The sequence below is a fragment of the Homarus americanus genome, unplaced genomic scaffold, assembly GCF_018991925.1.
Source record: "Homarus americanus isolate GMGI-L3 unplaced genomic scaffold, GMGI_Hamer_2.0 scaffold39155, whole genome shotgun sequence".
Lineage (NCBI taxonomy): Eukaryota > Metazoa > Arthropoda > Malacostraca > Decapoda > Nephropidae > Homarus > Homarus americanus.
Window position 1 is genome coordinate 14,245,251 of NW_024737042.1, and position 20,408 is coordinate 14,265,658.

The 20,408-nt window shown below is 35.9% G+C and overlaps 2 protein-coding genes across 2 annotated transcripts in view; one reads left to right on the forward strand and one right to left on the reverse strand.

Moving 5' to 3' along the window:
• Window positions 1–5,709, reverse strand: part of LOC121872524 (EH domain-binding protein 1-like) — a 105,559-nt gene extending 99,850 nt beyond the window's left edge. Inside the window, exon 1 of the mRNA XM_042375307.1 lies at window positions 5,579–5,709. The gene's annotated coding sequence lies outside the window, so the exon portion shown is untranslated. The remainder of the gene's footprint in view (window positions 1–5,578) is intronic.
• A 519-nt stretch (window positions 5,710–6,228) lies between these two features.
• LOC121872733 (WD repeat-containing protein WRAP73-like) lies at window positions 6,229–20,161 on the forward strand. The gene is made up of 9 exons (XM_042375757.1): window positions 6,229–6,270; window positions 9,924–10,094; window positions 10,542–10,724; window positions 11,400–11,576; window positions 12,109–12,330; window positions 13,928–14,096; window positions 14,357–14,572; window positions 14,772–14,904; window positions 18,921–20,161. The coding sequence occupies exons 2-9, from the start codon at window positions 9,939–9,941 to the stop codon at window positions 19,024–19,026; spliced, it is 1,362 nt and encodes a 453-aa protein (XP_042231691.1). The 5' UTR covers window positions 6,229–6,270; window positions 9,924–9,938; the 3' UTR covers window positions 19,027–20,161.
• Window positions 20,162–20,408: the final 247 nt, after the last annotated feature.

Sequence of the window (20,408 nt, forward strand, 5' to 3'; positions counted from 1 at the left end):
TTTCGTGAAGTTAACTCATGTGATATAATTATGGATACTACAGTGTGTACCTGGCAACACTGGATTCAGTACACATGTTAACCTTGAGTAATAACTGTCAGGTGGAAGAGTATCTAGCAAGGAAAGAAGCCTACACTGTGCATGAAGGTGTTGGCTACAGTACAGCTCAAGGTCAGTTTCACAAAACATGTACATTTAAGGTACACAGGAAGTGATAGTTTTCAGTGTCGACCATTTTACACCAAACATATATATATTATTTTTTTTTTCTTGGAATAATCTCATACAGTATTACAAGTAAATAAACTGGGGCTACATGAAGTGTACTTCCCCTTAGGAGTTGCAATTAACGCCAACAAGATCAATCGAGTAGAGCGGGATGTACAGTTGTGCACTCTAGTACACAGTATATGGGTGATTCATTAACTAATGAGAGTGCTATCACAGTCCAAATTAAATCTCGCAAAAGGAAGTGCGAATTTTTCATAATCACAGATTTAATAATTTATTATCCTGCAGCATATACCATATATGAATCATTATTCTGCGAGTTAGGCATTACAAATAATTAATTAGAAAATTTCACTAATTATTCATTTTCATTTCATAATAATTGATATAAAGTAAAGTATATGGTCACATGATCATACTGTACCCACATTTCTCTGGTTAGTGAATCAACTAGATGCTGCCTTTCATGCAGATAACGTTTTTGTTTTCTCTACGGGGATTAACCCACCCGGGCACCGGTCAATGACCCACATTAGGGCCTGGGGGGGGGGCAAAAATATAATAATAATAATAATAATAATAATACAGGTAATAAAAATAAATAATATTAATAATAATAATTATAAAATATCATAAAAATAAAAAAAATTAATAAAATTCAATAGTAAGAAACAATTTACTGCATGTGTGTTGTGTTGTCAAAGTAAGAGAAACAATTGAGACCCTGCAACTGTGTGTAAATGAGGCAGAAAGTAAGATCAGCAACCTGGGACTTGGTCACAATTTTTTTGATTCCATATGGCAACAGGGTCTACCATTAGACAACACATTATGCTTCCAATATCTTCCCAGGCGGTAGTACCTCCCTGTTTGATAGCTGCCTACTACCTGTACAGTACTTTACAAGCTAATACAGGTAGTGTAACAATAATACAGTAGTATAAATAAAGTCATACCTGATAACAGTAAAGGTACCTGATAACCAAAGACCATACCAACAAGAACAGTTAATGGCCCAATCAGCAGTACTATACGTACTGTACAGTGTCAAGAGCTTGTGTAGCTGATGACCCAAGCGTTAAGTCCACAGACCACAAAGGTTTCAATGCCAGTACAATACAGTATAGTACTGCAATGTTTAGTACTATAGTTTAGTAATGCCAGGCTGACCATCTGACCAATATACAGTATACTGCATATACCATATATAAAACTATATCAAGGTGATGGTGATTGGTGGAACCCAATGAGAAATATTTAGATACACTGGTGACTATCCTAGTTCTATGTCGTTCCTCCTATTCAACGTTACTTAAAAGTGAAAGTTCATATAGTACTCAACCAACTTCAGTATGACTGACCACAAATGAAGGTAAACTCAAAGAGACGGAAACCACAAATCTACCGCTCAGTTTCATGTGGTTTCTCAATAATTAATGCTCTGTTTTTTTAAACAGGATTAGCCCACCCGGGCACAGGTCACTGACCCACATCGGGGCCTGGGGGCGAAAATGTAATAATAATAACAATAATAATTAGTTCTAAGTAAATAAAATTCATAATACAAAATTAAAAATAAAATAACAATAATAATAATAACAACAGATAACAATAATAATAACAAAGAAAGAAATAAATAAAAAAATAAAAAAATATTAATAGTGAGAAATGACATATGTATGTTGTGTTGTCTAAGTAAGAGAAACAATTGAGACCCTGCAATTGTGTGTAAATGTGGCAGAAAGTCAGATCTGGGACTTGGTCACAATTTTCGTGATGCCGGTGTTAAGAAGTACAGTTAATACCAGTATTTATCACTCACAGTATTATAATAGTCTCTCCTCGACTTACGACGGGGTTCCGTCCAGACCACCAGGTCATAAGTCGAATTGGTCGAAAGTTGAAAGGGCAAAAATAATAAATTGAATTTCTAAAATGGGTGTCTCTTTTTCTTCTCGGCACCACGAGAACTCTCACTTTTACGCTTGCCAGCCATTTTAAAGGGAATTACAAACGAAAATTTTGCCAGTACACAGCGCGATCACTAACGTCGGAACTAGAAAATACGTAATTAGAAAAATAATTTATACGATCACGGCGGTCGTATGTCCAGGTTGTCGTAAGTCGAGTATGTCGTAAGTCGAGGAGTACCTGTACTGTATAGTTAAAAACTTCTGTAGAAATAGCTTTTGTTCTTTCGTTCATCCAGGTTCCTATCGACTATCCTAATTAATGTACTGTAGTAAAATATATGAAAAATATGTTCAGTGTACTGTACTGTACATATGATAACTAGAAAAATCTGATTATAAGTTAAAAATTAGAATAAAACTGCATGCCCACTTGAATTTTACAAATCTGTACAAATTGTATAGTTGTGTACAAAAAATAATTTAGTAGGGAGGGAGCGTGAACTGCATCTGCCTCATAATTAATCCCCCCCCCCCAAAAAAAAAAAATTGAAATGTGGAAAGAAAATTGCAGACTTTCAATTAGCACCTCTATGCAACAGTTCCAAGTCTCCACCTACCCCTACCCTCCCATACACCACCGCTCTCCCTCCCTGCCTGCCTGCAGAATTCTTTTGTCCACAACTGTACATATTGAACAATATTCTAAAAAGTATACAATAGCGTAAACAAAATTGGATACCGGTACAGTACAGGGGGTCCCCGGGTTACGAACGAGTTCCATTCCTGAGGACATTCTTAAGTTGGATTTGTACATAAGTTGGAACACATGTTATGTGCAAACCGTACTTACAGAACAATGTTTAAAATCCCACTATATCATAGCCTAAGTCCTTATATACATCTAAAATCACTTAATTAAAAGAAAAAATAGAATGACAAAATACAGTAAATGAAAGTAAAAAATAATTCATCAGGTAAATAAAATACTGTAAATTTTAAGTTATACCCCATTCATATCAGCGGATGTTCATAAGTCTCCCTGCACTGTACTGGGTATTTAAACCATACTATCCCAATTCCCAGACCAGTAACTACCTATTATAGTACAGTATGCACTGCATTGCAGTACCCAAAGTGGTGCATTCTTCTAGGTTTCTAAAGAGACAAGTGCATAAGTGCACTATCTTATAGGTTAAGCAGGTTTATTATTTACTTTCAACAGAAGGAGAAAGGTTAACATGGCATCTTCGTCCAAGCAGCATGTATCATATTTATACTAACAAAAACATCGTATGAATTTAGATGATAAACAGTGCTTAAACTTTAATATGCAATAATTTGTCCACGCAATGACAGGAATAATATAAACACGTTTGTTATGATAATGGTTAATATTGACGTCTTTCCCATTGTAGCCTAATTTGTTTTGATGGATCTTCTCACTATACTGTACTGTATTTTCATCGCTGAGTTTACATACGATATCCATTTCTTGGGCACATGTTTCATTTGGTAGATAATTAGGCCCCAAGGCTCGCGACACTACTTCGTCTTTTACGATGATAAAATGGTGAGGTGGCCCAACCGACGCTCAATTTTTTCTCGCTCACTGTTTGTTTATGAGCCACCCGGTCCGAGAGGTTTCTTTCACGTCCACAAAAAAATTTAAAATTACACCATATCATAGTAAGTTCTTTCTGTTTAATTTACTTGGGGTCCTAAATCCACTACAGTAGGAAGTTAGGTAAGGTTAAGTAGGTATGCTTGATTAGGTTGATGCAGTCTTCTAAAAAACCTTCGGCCCTTTGTGTTTTTTATCAACTAAGGTTAGGTTAAATGTAATTTAGAAAAAACATTTTAACACATTTGCCCAAACTACAACAAACTACAACAGTGTCCATTGAAAAACACAGTGAAATTGCAGCGATTTTACATGAATTTTCTATGAAAAAATAGGCGACGGGTAAGTTATCAATAATTTCCAGGATAATACTGTATGTACTGTACTGGTACCTGTATTGCTGCTCAAAAAATAAAATAAAAGTACAGTACATTACAAGTATTCTTTTCATATTTCTAACACCAAATTCATTTAAATCAAGTACAGTGCAGTACAGTTGAATAACAGTTTTGAATTACTGATCAAATGGTGACCCCTCGGGAATGAATCACCTTTTCAACAGTAAGGTGCAGTACCATGTTAGCACTCTTGCATCACATCTCTGTGACCTGGTGTAGTGGCTTGGTAACTTCCCCAGTCTGAGTATTCTTCTTTGCTAATAATGCACGATATCTCTGAGACCGCTGCACTCTACAGTACAGTATATGGAGTCTAGTAGCCCTCCCAATTTAAATAGGTCAGAAAAACAAAAATTATTCACAGATCAATACAAATTAGCAATCTATATAAGACCTAATCTAACCAAACTAGAGGGGCTTGAACTCCGCATGTGGACAAATCTGAATCTCAAAATCTTACACCTCATAAACAGGTCTAAGAGATATCGTACATGTACATTATTTGCAAGGCAAATTCTCAGACTGGTGGAGCCCCAAGACTGCAACAATGGGTTTGATTTCCGCTTGGGCATATGACAAGGTCCTGTGTGACTATACAAAACTCGTAGCTTTCCTCTGAATGCTCTGATTTCCTCCTGTACTATCAGAACCCATGAACTGAAGACAGGGATTAGGATATAAACAAAATTCCAGAGGAGCTCCATCAGTAGCAGTGTAATTCTGAATTGTTTTAGCAGTCAACATACAGTATGTTTCCAGAGAATTACTGAACTTTAATAATTACTCAGCCTTTAACAACGCTCAGCAGTTCATTGCTGCTTAAATCAAACAGTCCAGTGATGATTTGTTTTCAATCACCGCTGGCAACACTGAATTATACAACCATTTTTTATTACTGTTAATGTCATTTATGTCCATCTTTTTTCTCTGAATATATTTTAACTTCTAAAACATCTATGATCAACGTCTAATATGGTAAATTTATTATAAATTTAGCCTTAAACTGGCAGAATTCTCCTGGAATTTTACCAAGTTATGAACACTGCAGGCCAATTAAGATGTAAATTGTGAGTATTTGAGTGATGTAACCTCCTCCAACATTACTTATACTAATACCTCAATATATGCAGCTCGCCCTACTACACGTTTAAGGGCACTGTCCCCATTAAATCTGCAAACATTCCTCTAATTCTTTGGCACCATTGGTGTCTTGCAACAGGCACACTGTATCTAATTAGTCATATTCACCCTGTTCCCACCTTCACTAATGACCTGTTCTGTGGTGTTGACTCCACTCATTGATTAACGCAGTGTGTTACCCTCAAATACTAAATCCTAACCAAAAATTTTTGCATTTAACTACTATACCTTCCGTGTTGGCTTAGCTGTCGAGTACACTTAGTGCTGGTACTTACCTTTAGGACGGAATTAACGATAAATGGAGATTTCTAGTGGAGTAAATCCTCAATTACAGCGAGTTAATGTCTGTCAAAAATGGAGATAATCCATGTTAGGAGTGTGACAGGTGATCCTCCCTCCACTACCACAACACAACTGATGTATACCCAGGTACTTCACTCGTTCCTTTATGATAAACAAAATATAATACATCAACACCCGGCCCTTACATTATTTGGGCGGTGGTTATAAGTTTATGTGTATTATTTATTGATGCTGTTTTGTCAGTTTGGTTGATTCATTATAAGAAAATATTCATATTGTAATGTTAAAGGAATGATGGACTATCCTGCCCTCTTAAGGTGCTAAACATAGTAATAAACTAAACTAGTTGGGCAAATATGAGTTAACTTGATTATTATTGTCTCGAAATTGTAGATTTTACCTTAATATTTAATTAAAAGTTTCACATGAAAGTGATATTATTATTTTATATGCATTAAGCTAAATACATAAAAATTATGTTAGATGTTTATTATTTAAATGCTGTTTTAATCTATAATTCCACAGTGGAATATTAAAATATATATATAAATTTTTTAACTATAACTTCTGCCATGAGTAATTATTGCATAATAAAAATTAAACATCATATAATTGAGCTTCAGTGAAATGTATTGTTTTCGTCCTTCAGGAGACTGACTCAAACGTAAACAAATAATGGTTGACCTTAAAACAGTGGTCACTGGTTGTTGTGTAGTTAGTTATTTACGGAGGTAAAATAAATGGTTTTCAGTCGACTTACACTTGAAAAATAAGCGTTATACATTTATTCATCGACGGTAATTATTTACGACTAATTCGCGGCCGAAATTGATCGAAAAAACGATTATAAAAACGCTGGATTTTCACTCATTTTATTGTGCAAATGGGGTCCGAGTAATGTAGCCAAGTGTAGCCGCAATGAAGTCAAATAATGGTCCTACATGAATAAATCAGACTGCCAATCACTTCTCGACTAGTATTTGGTGTCAGAAAGTCACAAAAAATTGGAAAACTTAATTTAATCTGAGTTAATAGATCAAGTGCATGTACCTAACCAAACCTAACCTAACCTAACCTAACCTAACACAACACAACTCAGATTAAATTAAGTTAACCAATTTTTTTTACTTTATGACACCAAATAATAATCGAGAAGTGATTCACAGCCCGATTTATGCTTGTACGACCATCATTTGACTTCATTGCGGCTACATTTGGGTCATTACTCGCTCCCTCGGTACGTGCACGCGATCTATTAACTCAGATTAAATTAAGTTTACCAATTTTTTGTGACTTTCTGACACCAAATACTAGTCGAGAAGTGATTGGCAGTCCGATTTATTCATGTAGGACCATTATTTGACTTCATTGCGGCTATATTTGGGTACATTTGGGTAATTAGTCGGACCGCTTTTAATTTGTGCAAATGTGTTAAATAATGGATATTTTTAAAATAAACGTTACTTAACATTTGAAGAAATTTGCATTAGTGCACACAACTCTGATAGAAAGTCAAAACTATGTTTTTCTATTGTATTTTTGTGTTTTGATTGGTTTTTACCTTGATTTCCGTCGGGAATTGCCAGTTTTTTTAGTTATCAGGGGTTTTGGGTGGTGTGTTTTCCGACAAATTATGGCCAACGAATACAAAATACAAAAAAAATAATACTAGAAAAACAGGCATATAAACTTGACCTAACCTAACCTAACTCTCACCATATGATGGCATCACTTATTTCTTACCTTACTGGCCTGGTTCCGGTTCATCGTTGGATACTGAGATTAGTACTGTACAGGTTGCTGACGCGGATTCTCACTTAACGGGGGGGGGGGGTGTCTCGGGAACGATTTATCACAATGCCACATACGGTATGTTGGTCTTGACGATATTTACATTCGTTCTTACACATAGGACACTTTACTGAGGTCGGGAGAACACCATGAGATCTAAAAAAATTATATAGCTTGTTTATTTTTTTCCCCAAAACTTGCAATCAACTTCGTATAATTGAAGTGACACCCATCGCAGACTTCCATGGTCGGAAGTGAATTTGAATTTCGAAATATGACTCAAAATAAAATTTGAATCTGATTGGGCCCAAAATACTGCAAATTAAACCATAAATAATTTTAATTGGTGAGAAAAAAAACGCTTTTGATTGGCCGTGTGACGTGTACGGGAACGCATCCGTGTGATGATTTATAAAGGGAACACGCAGAGTGGGAGGTTGGGTAGGTGATAATGGCGGAAGATTAATAGAAGAAAATGGAGAAAGATTTGGATGCGCTCTCTCCGTTATTATATGTTTGTGACAGTAATGTAATAGAAGAAATTTATCTTAAAATTAGACGTCTTTTTCGAATGATTATATATTTGGAGTAGGAAAGTTGTGTGCACGAATGCAAAAATACCAACATTTGTGGGTATGAAGAACAGACCTAACCAAACAAGCGGGAGCATCAGTGCTTTTGCAGCCCGAGTGGCGGAGTCATTTGTTGTGATGGCGGGAAAAGTCGAGTCACGTCTTTGAGGAAGTGAATGATGAACAAATTTCTTTCTGGTCTGAAAGCACATGGACTCCCGTAGTGTGGACAGTCTCTATTTAAAGGAACAATTTTAGGGTCTCGTTGTCTTTATCCCTAAATTTGCAAATTACGTCCATATAAGACTGGTGACAACCTTCTCACGTCATATTGAAAACGAAACTGCCTTAAGCCCGGGCAAAAGCACGGCACCAGAGCTCGGCCTCATTACCGCCGGGAAGACAAATTAGTGCACGCCTAGGCACTTAATTATCTATGAAACAAAAAATTTGCACAAGAAATAATTATCATATCAAAACTAACTGATAAAAATAAAGAAAGAAAATAAACTTTAATAAAAATATCTCGTCCGCAGGTTAGTCATAAATATTAACCTCATCGACTGATAGTTAAGAACATTAACTACCAGTAAGGCGTATTGTTTTGAGACTGGCCCATAGCTCAACTTCGGCTGTTACCACGGTAGTGGATGTTTTGCTGTGACCGGCTAAGTTTCTACTAACACTATTTTACCATGCATGCTAGGTAGTTGGGTTAGGTTATTGTAGGTAGGTTTCTTTGGCTGGTTAGGTCAGGTTCTATTAAATTCTAGTAAATATCGCCTCTTTTATAGTGTTAAAAACATCTGTGGAAAAAATTTACAAAATCTAACAACTCCTTCTGGTTAGGTATACAGTATGTATAGCTGCACAACTATTGACTCACGGTAAAATAAATGCCAAATGCCGCCAGTCACGGTCACATATTGTTCTCGTGTTGTTTGCCGGTAATGGACGACTAGCCAATCAGAACGCACTCACAGCAAAATAGTGTTAGTAAGAACTTAGCCGGTTACGGCAAAATATCCGCTGCCTATACTTTAGAGGGCAGCGGTGCATCTAGTTGTTGTATTTTATCTAATGCCAGATGATTTTATTTAGTTGAGATAAACCAGTGCCCTCTAAAGGGTTCCACCTGGTATTTTAATCACTTTCTTCCATTGACAGGGGTCATCGTGTTTACAACCAGTCTTAAAAAAATGAGTCGCGAAGGACACTGCACTACATTGCTTGACAGGGAGGTATGGCGGTAAAATTAACTAATTCCAATATTATAAATTAACCTTACTGCCACACTTCTCTGTCAAGCGCTACAGTGCGGTCTCCTTTGCTACTCAAATTTTTAAAAACTGGTTATAAACAGGACAACCTCCATCAACGGAAAAAGTTAATTAAAACTCTAGGTATCAGACACCCACTTTGTGCCAACAAGGATTGTTGCATTGACAATGGTAGTTAAAAAATTTTTTAATTAAAAATGAATCACTAAGGACACATTACTATTGCCTTTGAGGTGTGGTGGTTATGCAAACTAATATAAATATTATTAGCGTGTCTTACCACGACACCTCCCTGTTGAAGGTTGTCAGTACAATGACCTCCATCTATGGAAAAGGGGTTTTTAAAACCATGGGGAAAATCCTCGTCGAGTACAGTATACTGTATCTTGTATTTTTCACCTTTATTTAAGTTAATTTAAATGAATAAAGGTGCCACCTCACAGGGAGGTTACTTTGGTTCATTTTATGAACAAGAAATTATATAAAATAGCAGTATCTAGTACTTTGCAAGTTCCCAATCCTGCCAAATAATTGCATACTGTATACAAAAAATAATATACAGTATGCATTTGCATGTGATGCCTAGTACAAAGTATTGACTTTTAAGGAACAGACTTTAACTGTGCAGGAGTACAGTTTAGTATACTATTCACCATAGCTTTATTGTTTTGCAGTTTCTATGTCCAAGGATGAATTTTGCTGAGATACTAAGAACAAGTGGGAGCCAGTTAGCATGGTCCCCAGACGGTCGTTTTTGTGCTGTACCTGTAACTGCAAGGTTAGAAATCAGGGACTCTTCCTCTCTACAAGTGTTGATTACATACAACTGCACTGACCTAATCCAGGTACTACAGTATACTGTTTACAATTAGTGTACTGGTAGTTTTATTACAAATGTACATGAATGTTCTTGTTTTATTTTTTGTAAGAGGGAAGGTCTCTACAATACTGTACAGTATATCAATGTATTTAACTCCTTGTGTCTAAGATTCAATGAGAATATCTTCAAGTACTGTAGCAGTATAATCCATTGTCAGTAAAGTGTAGTGTTTTATTACCATCCCACAATAGACTACTCATCAACTTGTTTTGGTTTGATGCAAGTACAGTACCTCATTCTGCACTTGGCTAGGCCTTATAAAGTAACATATGCTATGCTATCCTGTGCTGTATAAACTACAGTATATGATAAATAAAATATAGTATACAGTGTACTCTATATAGTTTAGAAATTTTGTGAGCACCTGTGCTGTTACTGCAGTGTAGAGTATCAAAGATTATATTTTTCACAGGTTTTGGAATGGTCTTCAGACTCCTCCTATGTGCTCACTGGCAACTATAAGCGTTGTGTGACAGAAGTGTGGTCTATTGAGGATCCAGATTGGAAATGCAAGATTAACGAAGGATCCGCTGGGCTTATAAAAGTTTGCTGGGCTCCAGATAGTCGACATATTTTAACCACAGCCGAGTTTTATGTAAGAAAATCACAAAATTGTCAAAAATCAACTCTGGTATAATTGTTTCTTATTTTATGTGGCTATTATGTTTTTCAAAGTTTCGTTGTAGTCTACAGCTCCTCCCCGACTTACGACGGGGTTAAGGACCCAAATCCAGGTCGTACGTCGAAATGGTCGTAAGTAGAAAATGCTTAAATAATTCATAGAAAATCTAAAATGGGTGTCTCTTTTTCTTCTCAGCACCACAAAACTCTCAATTTTAAACTTGCCAGCCATTTTAAAGTGAATTACAAACGAAAATTTTATCTGTGTACTGACGTTGGGACTCGAAAATATGTAATTTGACAAAATTTTGGTATGACTGAGGCAGGTCGTAAGTCGGGGAGGAGCTGTACTTCAAACACTAATGAACAACAGTTACAGGGTTTTGAAAATACTTTTCTGTATTTTAGGATGTGCAATTAACAGGAACCTAAAAATATGTAAGAAGAAAGTCTGATCATATTGTAAAGAACATAAAATATTCTTCACAATGATCAAACTTTATTCCTACTGATTTTTAAGTTCTTATTTATTGCACATCCTAAAATATAGAAATCATTTAGGGTTCTTGAATAAAAGGAAAATAAACTTGTCTAAATATAAGTAACTACATATATGTAGAAGCTTTTTTTCCACTTATTTTACCCACAGTTACGCATCACTGTATGGTCGTTGGTTAGCAAGACAGTGTCATATATAAAACACCCCAAGAACATAGCACAGGGTTTGCAATTCAGCCCAGACCATGATTATTTGGCAGTGGTGGAGAGGAAGGAGTGCAAGGATTACATCTCTCTTATGGAAACTAAATCATGGCATCTGGTTAAGGTAAGTTACAGCTTATAATGGTTTCTTACAGTATTTATCTGCCATTCATTTTAGATGTACCACTTTGTGAGAATATGATGTTTCTCTTATCCCTGCCAGTACAGTATCTTAATCTTTCTATGAAGTCTATGCTTTTATTGTCAAAATTAGATATCGGTTCAGTATGTCAGTATGATTTCTCCAAATACCTGGACAGTACAGTATTGTACCTTCCAGTTACATTAATATCCAGGGCTTTGATATAATACTCTTCTCAAGTGAGAAAAATTACTGTAAAATGATGGTGGTGAATGGTGAAGTCAGTTTTATATATATTTTTCACTTAATGCTCACTATATTTTGATAGATTATATTAACATCTTTTAAATGATATTTGGTAATATAAGGATCACATTTAATAAGTCCATCATTTTTTAATAACTCATAATGAGATGAGTATTATAAATGTTCTGGCTGTATTTCATTTCATGTTTTCAAGATTTGTTACTGCCTTTATGTGTTGATGTTTCTAATGACATTCTACTTTGTTCAGCACTTTGAAGTAGCAACAAGAGACCTAGCGGGTGTTCAGTGGTCAAGTGATGGCTCAGTTCTTGCTGTATGGGAGTCCCCCCTAGAGTATAAAATTCTCATTTATTCTCTTAGTGGGCACTCTTTGGCAACCTACTCTGCATACCAGTGGTCACTCGGTATAAAAGGAGTGTCTTGGTCTCCCTCTAGCCAGTTCCTAGCAATTGGTAGTTACGATCAGAAGGTAAGTGTTTATCACCCAGGTATTTATTCAGTGCCTGTCTTCGGTTGTTACCAAGTACTTGTCACCGCGTGATATTGTCTCATTCTCATGTTTCCCTGAATTAATACATTTTGTAAATTTCCAGCTTAAGTATATTTCGTGACATACTAGTACTGTAATCTTCTCTATCCAATTATATGTAGTAGTATCAGAAAATGAGAATTGTTTCTTTTGTGAGATACTCAAACAGATGTACTGTATAGGTTTCTTCAGAAAATACATGTACAGTACAGCATTTCAAGAACTTCCTCATTCAAGAACTTCCTCAGAGAAGTTAAGACACGTAGGCACAGTGATGGTCATTGGCTGAGAACATTGAAAGAAGACACTACTGTACAATACTCCCCTTATGTCCTGAAGTTTCCAGAAAAAACTAGGATAAACACAGAAATTGAATTAAAAACATGAGGTGAAATAAATATAGAGAACAAACCAACTGCCTGATCACCTAGTAAGCTGACAAGTGATAGAAATAATGAAGTAGTAAGTAACCCCATCTGCTTCCTAAAGAAGGCTTTGAGTGTTGCTTGTACCCCTATCCTGTATGACAGAGAACAGATTACTGAGTGAAGGGAACATCAATATGAATGAAGATAAAAATAAAATTTGGAAAAAGTGTCCAGTGAGATAGACGTATTATTCAGCAGATTTTCCTAGAACTACCATTGAGATTTCAATTATCATATTTGGGTTGACCTTGAATTAAAGAAAGGTTGTGTTCCTGAAAAAACATTACTAAATCGAAGTGGATATGCTCAATAAATACAGTACTGTACAAGAGACACTAAGTTCTTGTGAGAACAAAAAATCTGACAATGAAATGAAACTTAACTTTTTAATTGTTTTTTAAGGGAAACTAATTCTAATCAATAATTTGGTAAACATGTTCACCCTAACCAATACTAAGGAGTTCAGTACAAATTAAAATTATTTCTATCTCCAAGAAACTGTGGTGGTTAATGCCCCTATACCGCTGCCCTCCATGACAACAAACAGCAGCCATCAACTGTTGCAGTAAAAGTAACTTGTACATAATAAACATGATACAAAATATATGTTTGTCAACCTTGAGATACCATGGTATGTAGAGCGCAATAAACTTAACTCGTACCACGACCTTCCTAGTCGATACTAAGATAAAGATTTGGTTTTAACTTGCAATTCTCTTTTTACATGCTAAACTATCATTTGATAAGTGACAATTACTTTACTGTTTTTAACATGGTTGTATTTTATGAGCAATTCAAAGGTAACTAGATAACATGATTTCATTGAACACAGTACTTTTTAGGAATGTATTTACTGTATTAAGTGAAGAGTTATTGTGTGATGCTCCCAGATACCTGTGTCAACAACAAAATAATAAATTAAAAAAAAAGTAATTGCTAAGTTTTATGCATAAATTGATGCAGTGGGTGAAAAAAAAAATCTTAAAAAATCTGTACACCGAGTATCCGTAAATTTGGGTCCACCTGTACAGTATATTATTACAGCTTTGTGCGTTAATATGTCTAATGATTTTGAAGCAAATATTTACAAAAATTTTTTCTTATTATAGGTACGCTTGATGAACCACCTAACATGGCGCATCATAGCAGATTTTACACACGACTCTATTATTGACTCAGAAAACTGCGTAATCTTTAAGGAGGTGGAAAAGCCTCTGACTGGTTATCCAGCTACTTTGGCATCAGTCCAAGGTCTTCCATTGATTCTTGAAACAACTTGTAAGTATATTAAGTTTTGTCTTATGCTCCTAATCTATCCTTCTGTAATTCTTGATCAAATATTTTGTATCCAAAGGGGAGTGTCAGTAGAGAATTTACATAAACATTTAAAATTCAGAAATTTTTTTATACTCATTGATACTTGTACTTATATTGAACAGTTTGTCTTAAGCTACATTGATTACTTAGTATATGGAGGATTCTACAGGTAAAGTATTCTGTAACAGCTTAGATTACAGTATTTTGTAATGATTCCCCAGACGAGGAAGAGGAAACCAGACCGGTGAGCCTCGCTTCCATCACCACTGAGCTGGGAAAGCAGGCTAGTCCACGCATTGGTGTTGGAACTCTTCTCTTCAGTAGAGATAACCGTTACTTAGCAACACGTAATGACAACATGCCAGCCACCATATGGATATGGAGTGTACCAAAACTGTCATTAAAGGCTGTACTTGTACATGTCAATCCTGTAAAAGGTGTGGAAATACTGTATCTTAAAAAAAAAAAAAAAATTAAATGTTCTCTAAGAAAAACAAAGTAGAAGTAAGGTGAAATTCAATAAATTGTAAAATAACTGTGATCTCTGAAGGGTAGTTCGGAATTGTATGTTAAAAAATAAATGAAGGGTACAGTACTTGACAGCCTTGTAAATCCTTTTTTTTTTTATGCTTACAGAATTTACTTGGGACCCTCGACAGCCCCGTCTTGCACTGTGCACAGGGAGCAACCATGTTTACTTCTGGTCTCCATTTGGCTGCTTAACAGTTGCCATCCCCGGGGCACCCACACTGCAGATCTCATCACTCAGGTCTTTATTTCCAGCATTCTTTTGTTCACTTGATATTTCACCTGACAGTATTTGGGTAAATTATCTCTTCAGTCCAACCCATTAAACCTTAATTTGGTTTTCATGTTTGTTACTGTATACATCATCATCCAGAAATTACCTGTTGTGTCATTGCTAAATTAGCATTGAGGATTTTTCTAATAATTATTTATGAATCTTGCAAAGCCCTTTACTTCTGATGTCTTCATGGCCCCTGTTTTATTAGCTCATAGATGTATCTGTTGCCCTTGACTTCTAAATATACCATAAGTCCTGTTTCCTCCCAGTATTCCTCAGCTGACATGGGTAACATTATTATGCACTACTTAAATATATCCTCACCTCTTTCTTCTCTTCTCATGCTTTGTGCATCATAATGCTGGCCTACACTCATACAAAGCTGATTTTCCTTCAGACGATACAATTCTAACCAGACCTCAGCACCAGTTAAAGCACTACCCGGTAACTTAACCAGAGTAATCTTGATGACATTATGAATTCACTGTCGAATCCCACAGTTTAGTATGCAAATAAAGAGCCAAAAATGTTAAATGTTTTTAAACAGCCAACACAACATGCCTTTCACTTAAACAAGAAAAACATTACAGAAGATTTGAATTCACAGACATTCATAGACTTATCATCCATTTTCACCATTTTAAATGTATACTATACAAACAGTAGGAGCATTAAAAATATAATAGACTTGCTGAGAGCGGTTGTATGTACCGAGAATGTAGACGTCATAGCAACCACCGAAACTTGGATGAATCTGGCGAGCAAGAACTTTTTATCAGAGTATCACACAAAAGGGTACAACCTTTTACACAAGGACAGGGAAGGTAGGAAGGGGGGCAGGGGTCACACTCTTCGTCAGGGATACATAAAAATATTGTTTTAATAATACAATAAAGGGTGAAATCGAAACTGAGTCTGTATTGGTATAAATTGCGGAAGGAACAGATAAACTAATTATAGGAGTGATTTACAGGCCCCCAAGTCTAAGAAAAGAAGCAGCTCAGCCCATATGGCAGGAAATGAGTAGGGCAGCAGGATACAACAACCTGTGCATTATGGGGGATTTCAACTTCAGAAATACTGACTGGGACAACATTATAGGTGGCTATGAATCTGAAGACTTTCTAGATGCAGTTCAGGAAAAAAATTTAAAACAACTTATTACAGAACCTTCTAGACGTGACAGTATATTAGACCTAGTATTAACAAATAAAGAAAATATTATCAGAGATATCACAGTAGGGGAAGAACTAGGGAACAGTGATCACAGTGGAATCGGATATACCCTAAATTGGGAAACAAAAAATAATGACAATATGGTCAGTCCCAGACTTTCAATCAGTAGATTATGAGGGTTAAGAAGGTACCTAGGTGAGGTCACCTGGGAACGGTCAGGTCAGTCTCCGGTAGGAATGGGTGAGGTCACCAGCGACACGACAGTTGATGACGACTATACTAAATTCACTAGTATACTATGTAAAGCACAGGAACAAAATATACCATACAGAAAAATTAGGTCAAATAAGAATGAGCCAAGATGGATGACCAAAAAAATTAAACATGACATAGGAATAAAGAAAGGAATTTATAAGAAATTAAAGGGAGGGGAGAAGCATCTCAGAGATAGGTATAAGGAACTACAGTATAAGTCCAAAAATCCGGATGCCAGAAATCCGGACCACCTGAGAATCCGGACTTTTCGAAAACTCAAACTTTTTTTTTTTTTTTAGCTGGCTTTTGTGTGTATGTGCTCATGCGTGAGCGCCACAGCTGCACAGCAACAACAAGCGACCACGCGGTCGCCACTTTAAAACGAGCAATCAAACTGTGACAACGTGTGTAATTTTGAGTCCTACTCTTTCCATTTAGAGCCCATAATAATGGCTCCTAAAGTAGATAAACTCCGTTGTGTGAAGAGAAAGAAGAACACATTGAAATTGAGTGACAAACTTTAAATAATTAAAATAGAACGTGGTGTGAGCAATACTGTTCTAATGGAAACATACAACATTGGAAAGTCTACAATTTATGATATAAAAAAGGCAAAGAATAAAATTCTAGAATTCACAGCTTTTTCTTTAAAACTGCTCGTTTTGATAAATGAATAAACTATCAAAATGTATCTGTTCATCTCTTCTTTATTCCTCCTTAAATTTGAATTTTAAAAGTACTGCCTGAGAATCCGGAAAATCCGAAAATCCGGACTGACCCAATCCCCAAGTAGTCCGGATTTTTGGACTTCTACTGTATCTAGGAATGTTAAGAAAAATGTACAGAAGGCTAAGAGGGACTATGAAATCAGGATAGCAAGAGAATTCAAGGCAAATCCCAAGGGATTTTTCCAGGTGTTATAGGACAAAGGTCAAGGACTAGGTGGGACCTTTAAAGTCAGAGAGAGGGGAAACGATTGATGATAGTGAGGAAATAAGCAAAGCATTAAACTTAGGGGTACTTGTAAGCCCGGACCTACGGCCTAGAAAACAGTGCGTTAATGTTCGAAATAAGGCAAACAGAGTATTAGGTTTTATATCTAGAGGTGTAAGTAATAAGAATATGGAGGTCATATTGCAATTATATCTTGCGTTAGTCAGGCCACGCCTCGATTATGCTGTTCAGTTCTGGTGCCGTTATTATAGAATGGATATCAATTCACTGGAGTTGGTGCAGCGAAGAATAACGAAAATTATTCCGAGACTTAGAAACCTTCCCTATCAAGGTAGATTAAAGAAACTAAACTTGCATTCCCTAGAAAGACGTAGAGTGCGGGGAGATATGATAGAAGTATTTAAGTGGGTGAAAGGAATCAATAAAGGGGATACAGGTAGTCCCCGACTTACGACTGCTTGGACTTACGACCGCCGCAGTTGTGATCATTTTTTTTTTTTTTTTTCTCCTCAAATGGCGCACGCATTTTCTATACCGAATCGTTTCCAGTTAATGTAGTCTCCATGTATAATTAGAAAATTATGGGGGTCCCATGTGCATTCAGCTGACTACATTAAAGGTAAGTGCTCAGTCACACTGTATCCATTCCTCATTATTATTACTTTTACTGTACTGTATCCATTCCTCATTATTTATTACTTTTAGTGTACGTACTGTATTTCATTGTAGATTTTATATTTATATTTAATTTTTTACGACCATTCAGACTTACGACCTGGGTTTGGCTCCCTAACCCCGTCGTAAGTCGGGAAGCACCTATATAGATAAAGTTCTTATAATATCCGAGCAGGATAGGACTCGGAGCAATGGATTTAAGTTGGATAAGTTTAGGTTTAAGAGGGAGATAGGAAGAAACTGGTTCACATAGGGTGGTAGATGAGTAGAACAAGCTTAGCAACTTTGTAGTAAGTACTGGAATGCTGGAAAGTTTTAAAAGGAGGCTAGATAGATTCATGGACTATAGAGTGGTTGTAACTCTCGACAGGCGCTGCTATGCACAGGCCAACCAGCCTATTGCAAGCTCCTTATGTTCTTATATGATTTGACCCAAATCTTAAGGCTTGCTTCTATTATGTCACTAAGGGTTCGTCCTTTGTAATACTAATAATAGGTGCTTACACAGTTAACAGGTACATCATTGTGCCATGTTTTATCTTTCATTACATTATGACTGTAGCTTCACTTGTGAGTGGTCCCTGGTTTGTTTCACAGCAGGAGTGGGAAGACTGGGCTCTCTCCTTATACACAAAGTTAGTAACATTCTTGCCCCTCGTAGGAACAAGATTGTTACTAACTTTTGTCTTATCATGGGTGGCTGAGAACAAGTTACTATTCCAGTGTAGGAAAGTGGTTTTTAAACATGCTCGTACTGAACATTATCATGGCACAACCTTAGTCAAGATAGTAGGCAGTTCTGCAGTGTTCATGGTCCCAAACACTTGTTTCTAGGGATTTTATCAATCAATCAACTTTTTTTTTTTTCCAATTCCTTTTGTTTCTGGTCAGGATACTTACAAAAAAAATTCTTCCAACAGATGGCATCCTTCAGGTTCTTCTATAGCCTTGATGGGACGTGACCAATTCTCAGTCTGTTTCTTTGATGGCCAGCCAAAGATGATGGGACTGAATTCCAGCGCTTAATCATTAACTCAGGTTCTCGTTTTTACTAAGTTCAATATTTGGGAAAAATAGATGGCGAGGGGACTTATATGATGATTGCTTGAGCATCAGATTATTTCTGGAGGGTCTTCCATATTTATGAGCTTGTAATATTAAGTCTCATTTCTTATCTTCCCATGGAAAAATATTTTCAACTTATGTTTAGTCATTCATCAAACTAAAATTTCAGAATTCTTCTTTAATAGGAAAATGCACTTCACTCCAAACTCTTCATTTACTCAAACTTTGTTGCCTGTCATCTCAATCAAGTCCTTTTTGTATTTCCATAACTTCACCAGCTGCTCTCGGTTTCATTTTGAATTGTGTGCAGTTCTCATTGAATTTTATTATTGCATCCTCATGAAACTTGCTGCCTTCTGATCATCATAATGTTATTTAAAATTATACTCTACTTTAGAGTTTTTGATCATAAGCTGTTTAAAAGATAAAGGCAATACAGTAGATTCATTTTCAGTCTTCAAAACTGTACATTGGTAATGAAAACAAAATAGACTTTGGTAAATGGAGGCAAAGAATGGATATAAAGGATGAGCATGACTATTAATTCTACGAGAGATTAATAAAGTTTTTGAAATAACAGAAAAGAACATTACTAAAACAACTTCTCGACCAATATATAATGATACCACTCAGTTACCATGGATGTGAACTGCTGTCACTTCCTGCTATAGTGGAGATTAGAGTATTAGTTATTGACAGACGACATACACTGACAAGGTACAAAAAAATAAGACTTTTTAGCATAAACTTGTACATTAATAAACCAGTGAGGATCAAGATGCAAAGTTGTGAAAGTATGATTCAGGGTAGAGATGTGCATCAACAAAACTGAAATGATTCTTCAGAGCTGTTCTTCCTAATGTGTTCAAGGTGAAAGGAAAAAATAATAATTATAACATATAAATTAATAAATGTATAATTTCAAGAAACAATGACAAAATAGTTCTTCCAAGGATTTAGTGTCCATTTGTTGTTGCTAGTCAGGGATGGTAATCTAAATATTGACTGTGTTATGCAATGAAAATAAGTGTATATTTCTGGGTAAACTATATTTTTTATAATCTAAAATAAATAAAGTTATCTTCCATCTGTTTTAGACAGTTATTTCTTAGCCTTAATATATTATTTTTAAATGTGAATTACCAAGTGAGGTAAAATGGGAAGAGTAAAGAACAGGACTACACATTGGAAACTATCGTACAGTACAGGCTGCTCTCACTTATTGACTTAACAAGAACTAAATTTTCACAAATGCAGTTTACTTCTTATCAAACCATATCCTACCTGCTTACTAAGAAGCTAATAAAACCGCCTAGATAACAGCACACATTTTTAAGTACTGG

Bases quoted from the DNA above. Each gene is read 5' to 3' on its own strand.
- LOC121872733 (XM_042375757.1), top strand. From the start codon at position 9,939: ATGAATTTTGCTGAGATACTAAGAACAAGTGGGAGCCAGTTAGCATGG. The intron at 10,725-11,399 runs GTAAGAAAATCA...TTTTACCCACAG, and splicing joins TAACCACAGCCGAGTTTTAT to TTACGCATCACTGTATGGTC. The intron at 12,331-13,927 runs GTAAGTGTTTAT...TTCTTATTATAG, and splicing joins TTGGTAGTTACGATCAGAAG to GTACGCTTGATGAACCACCT.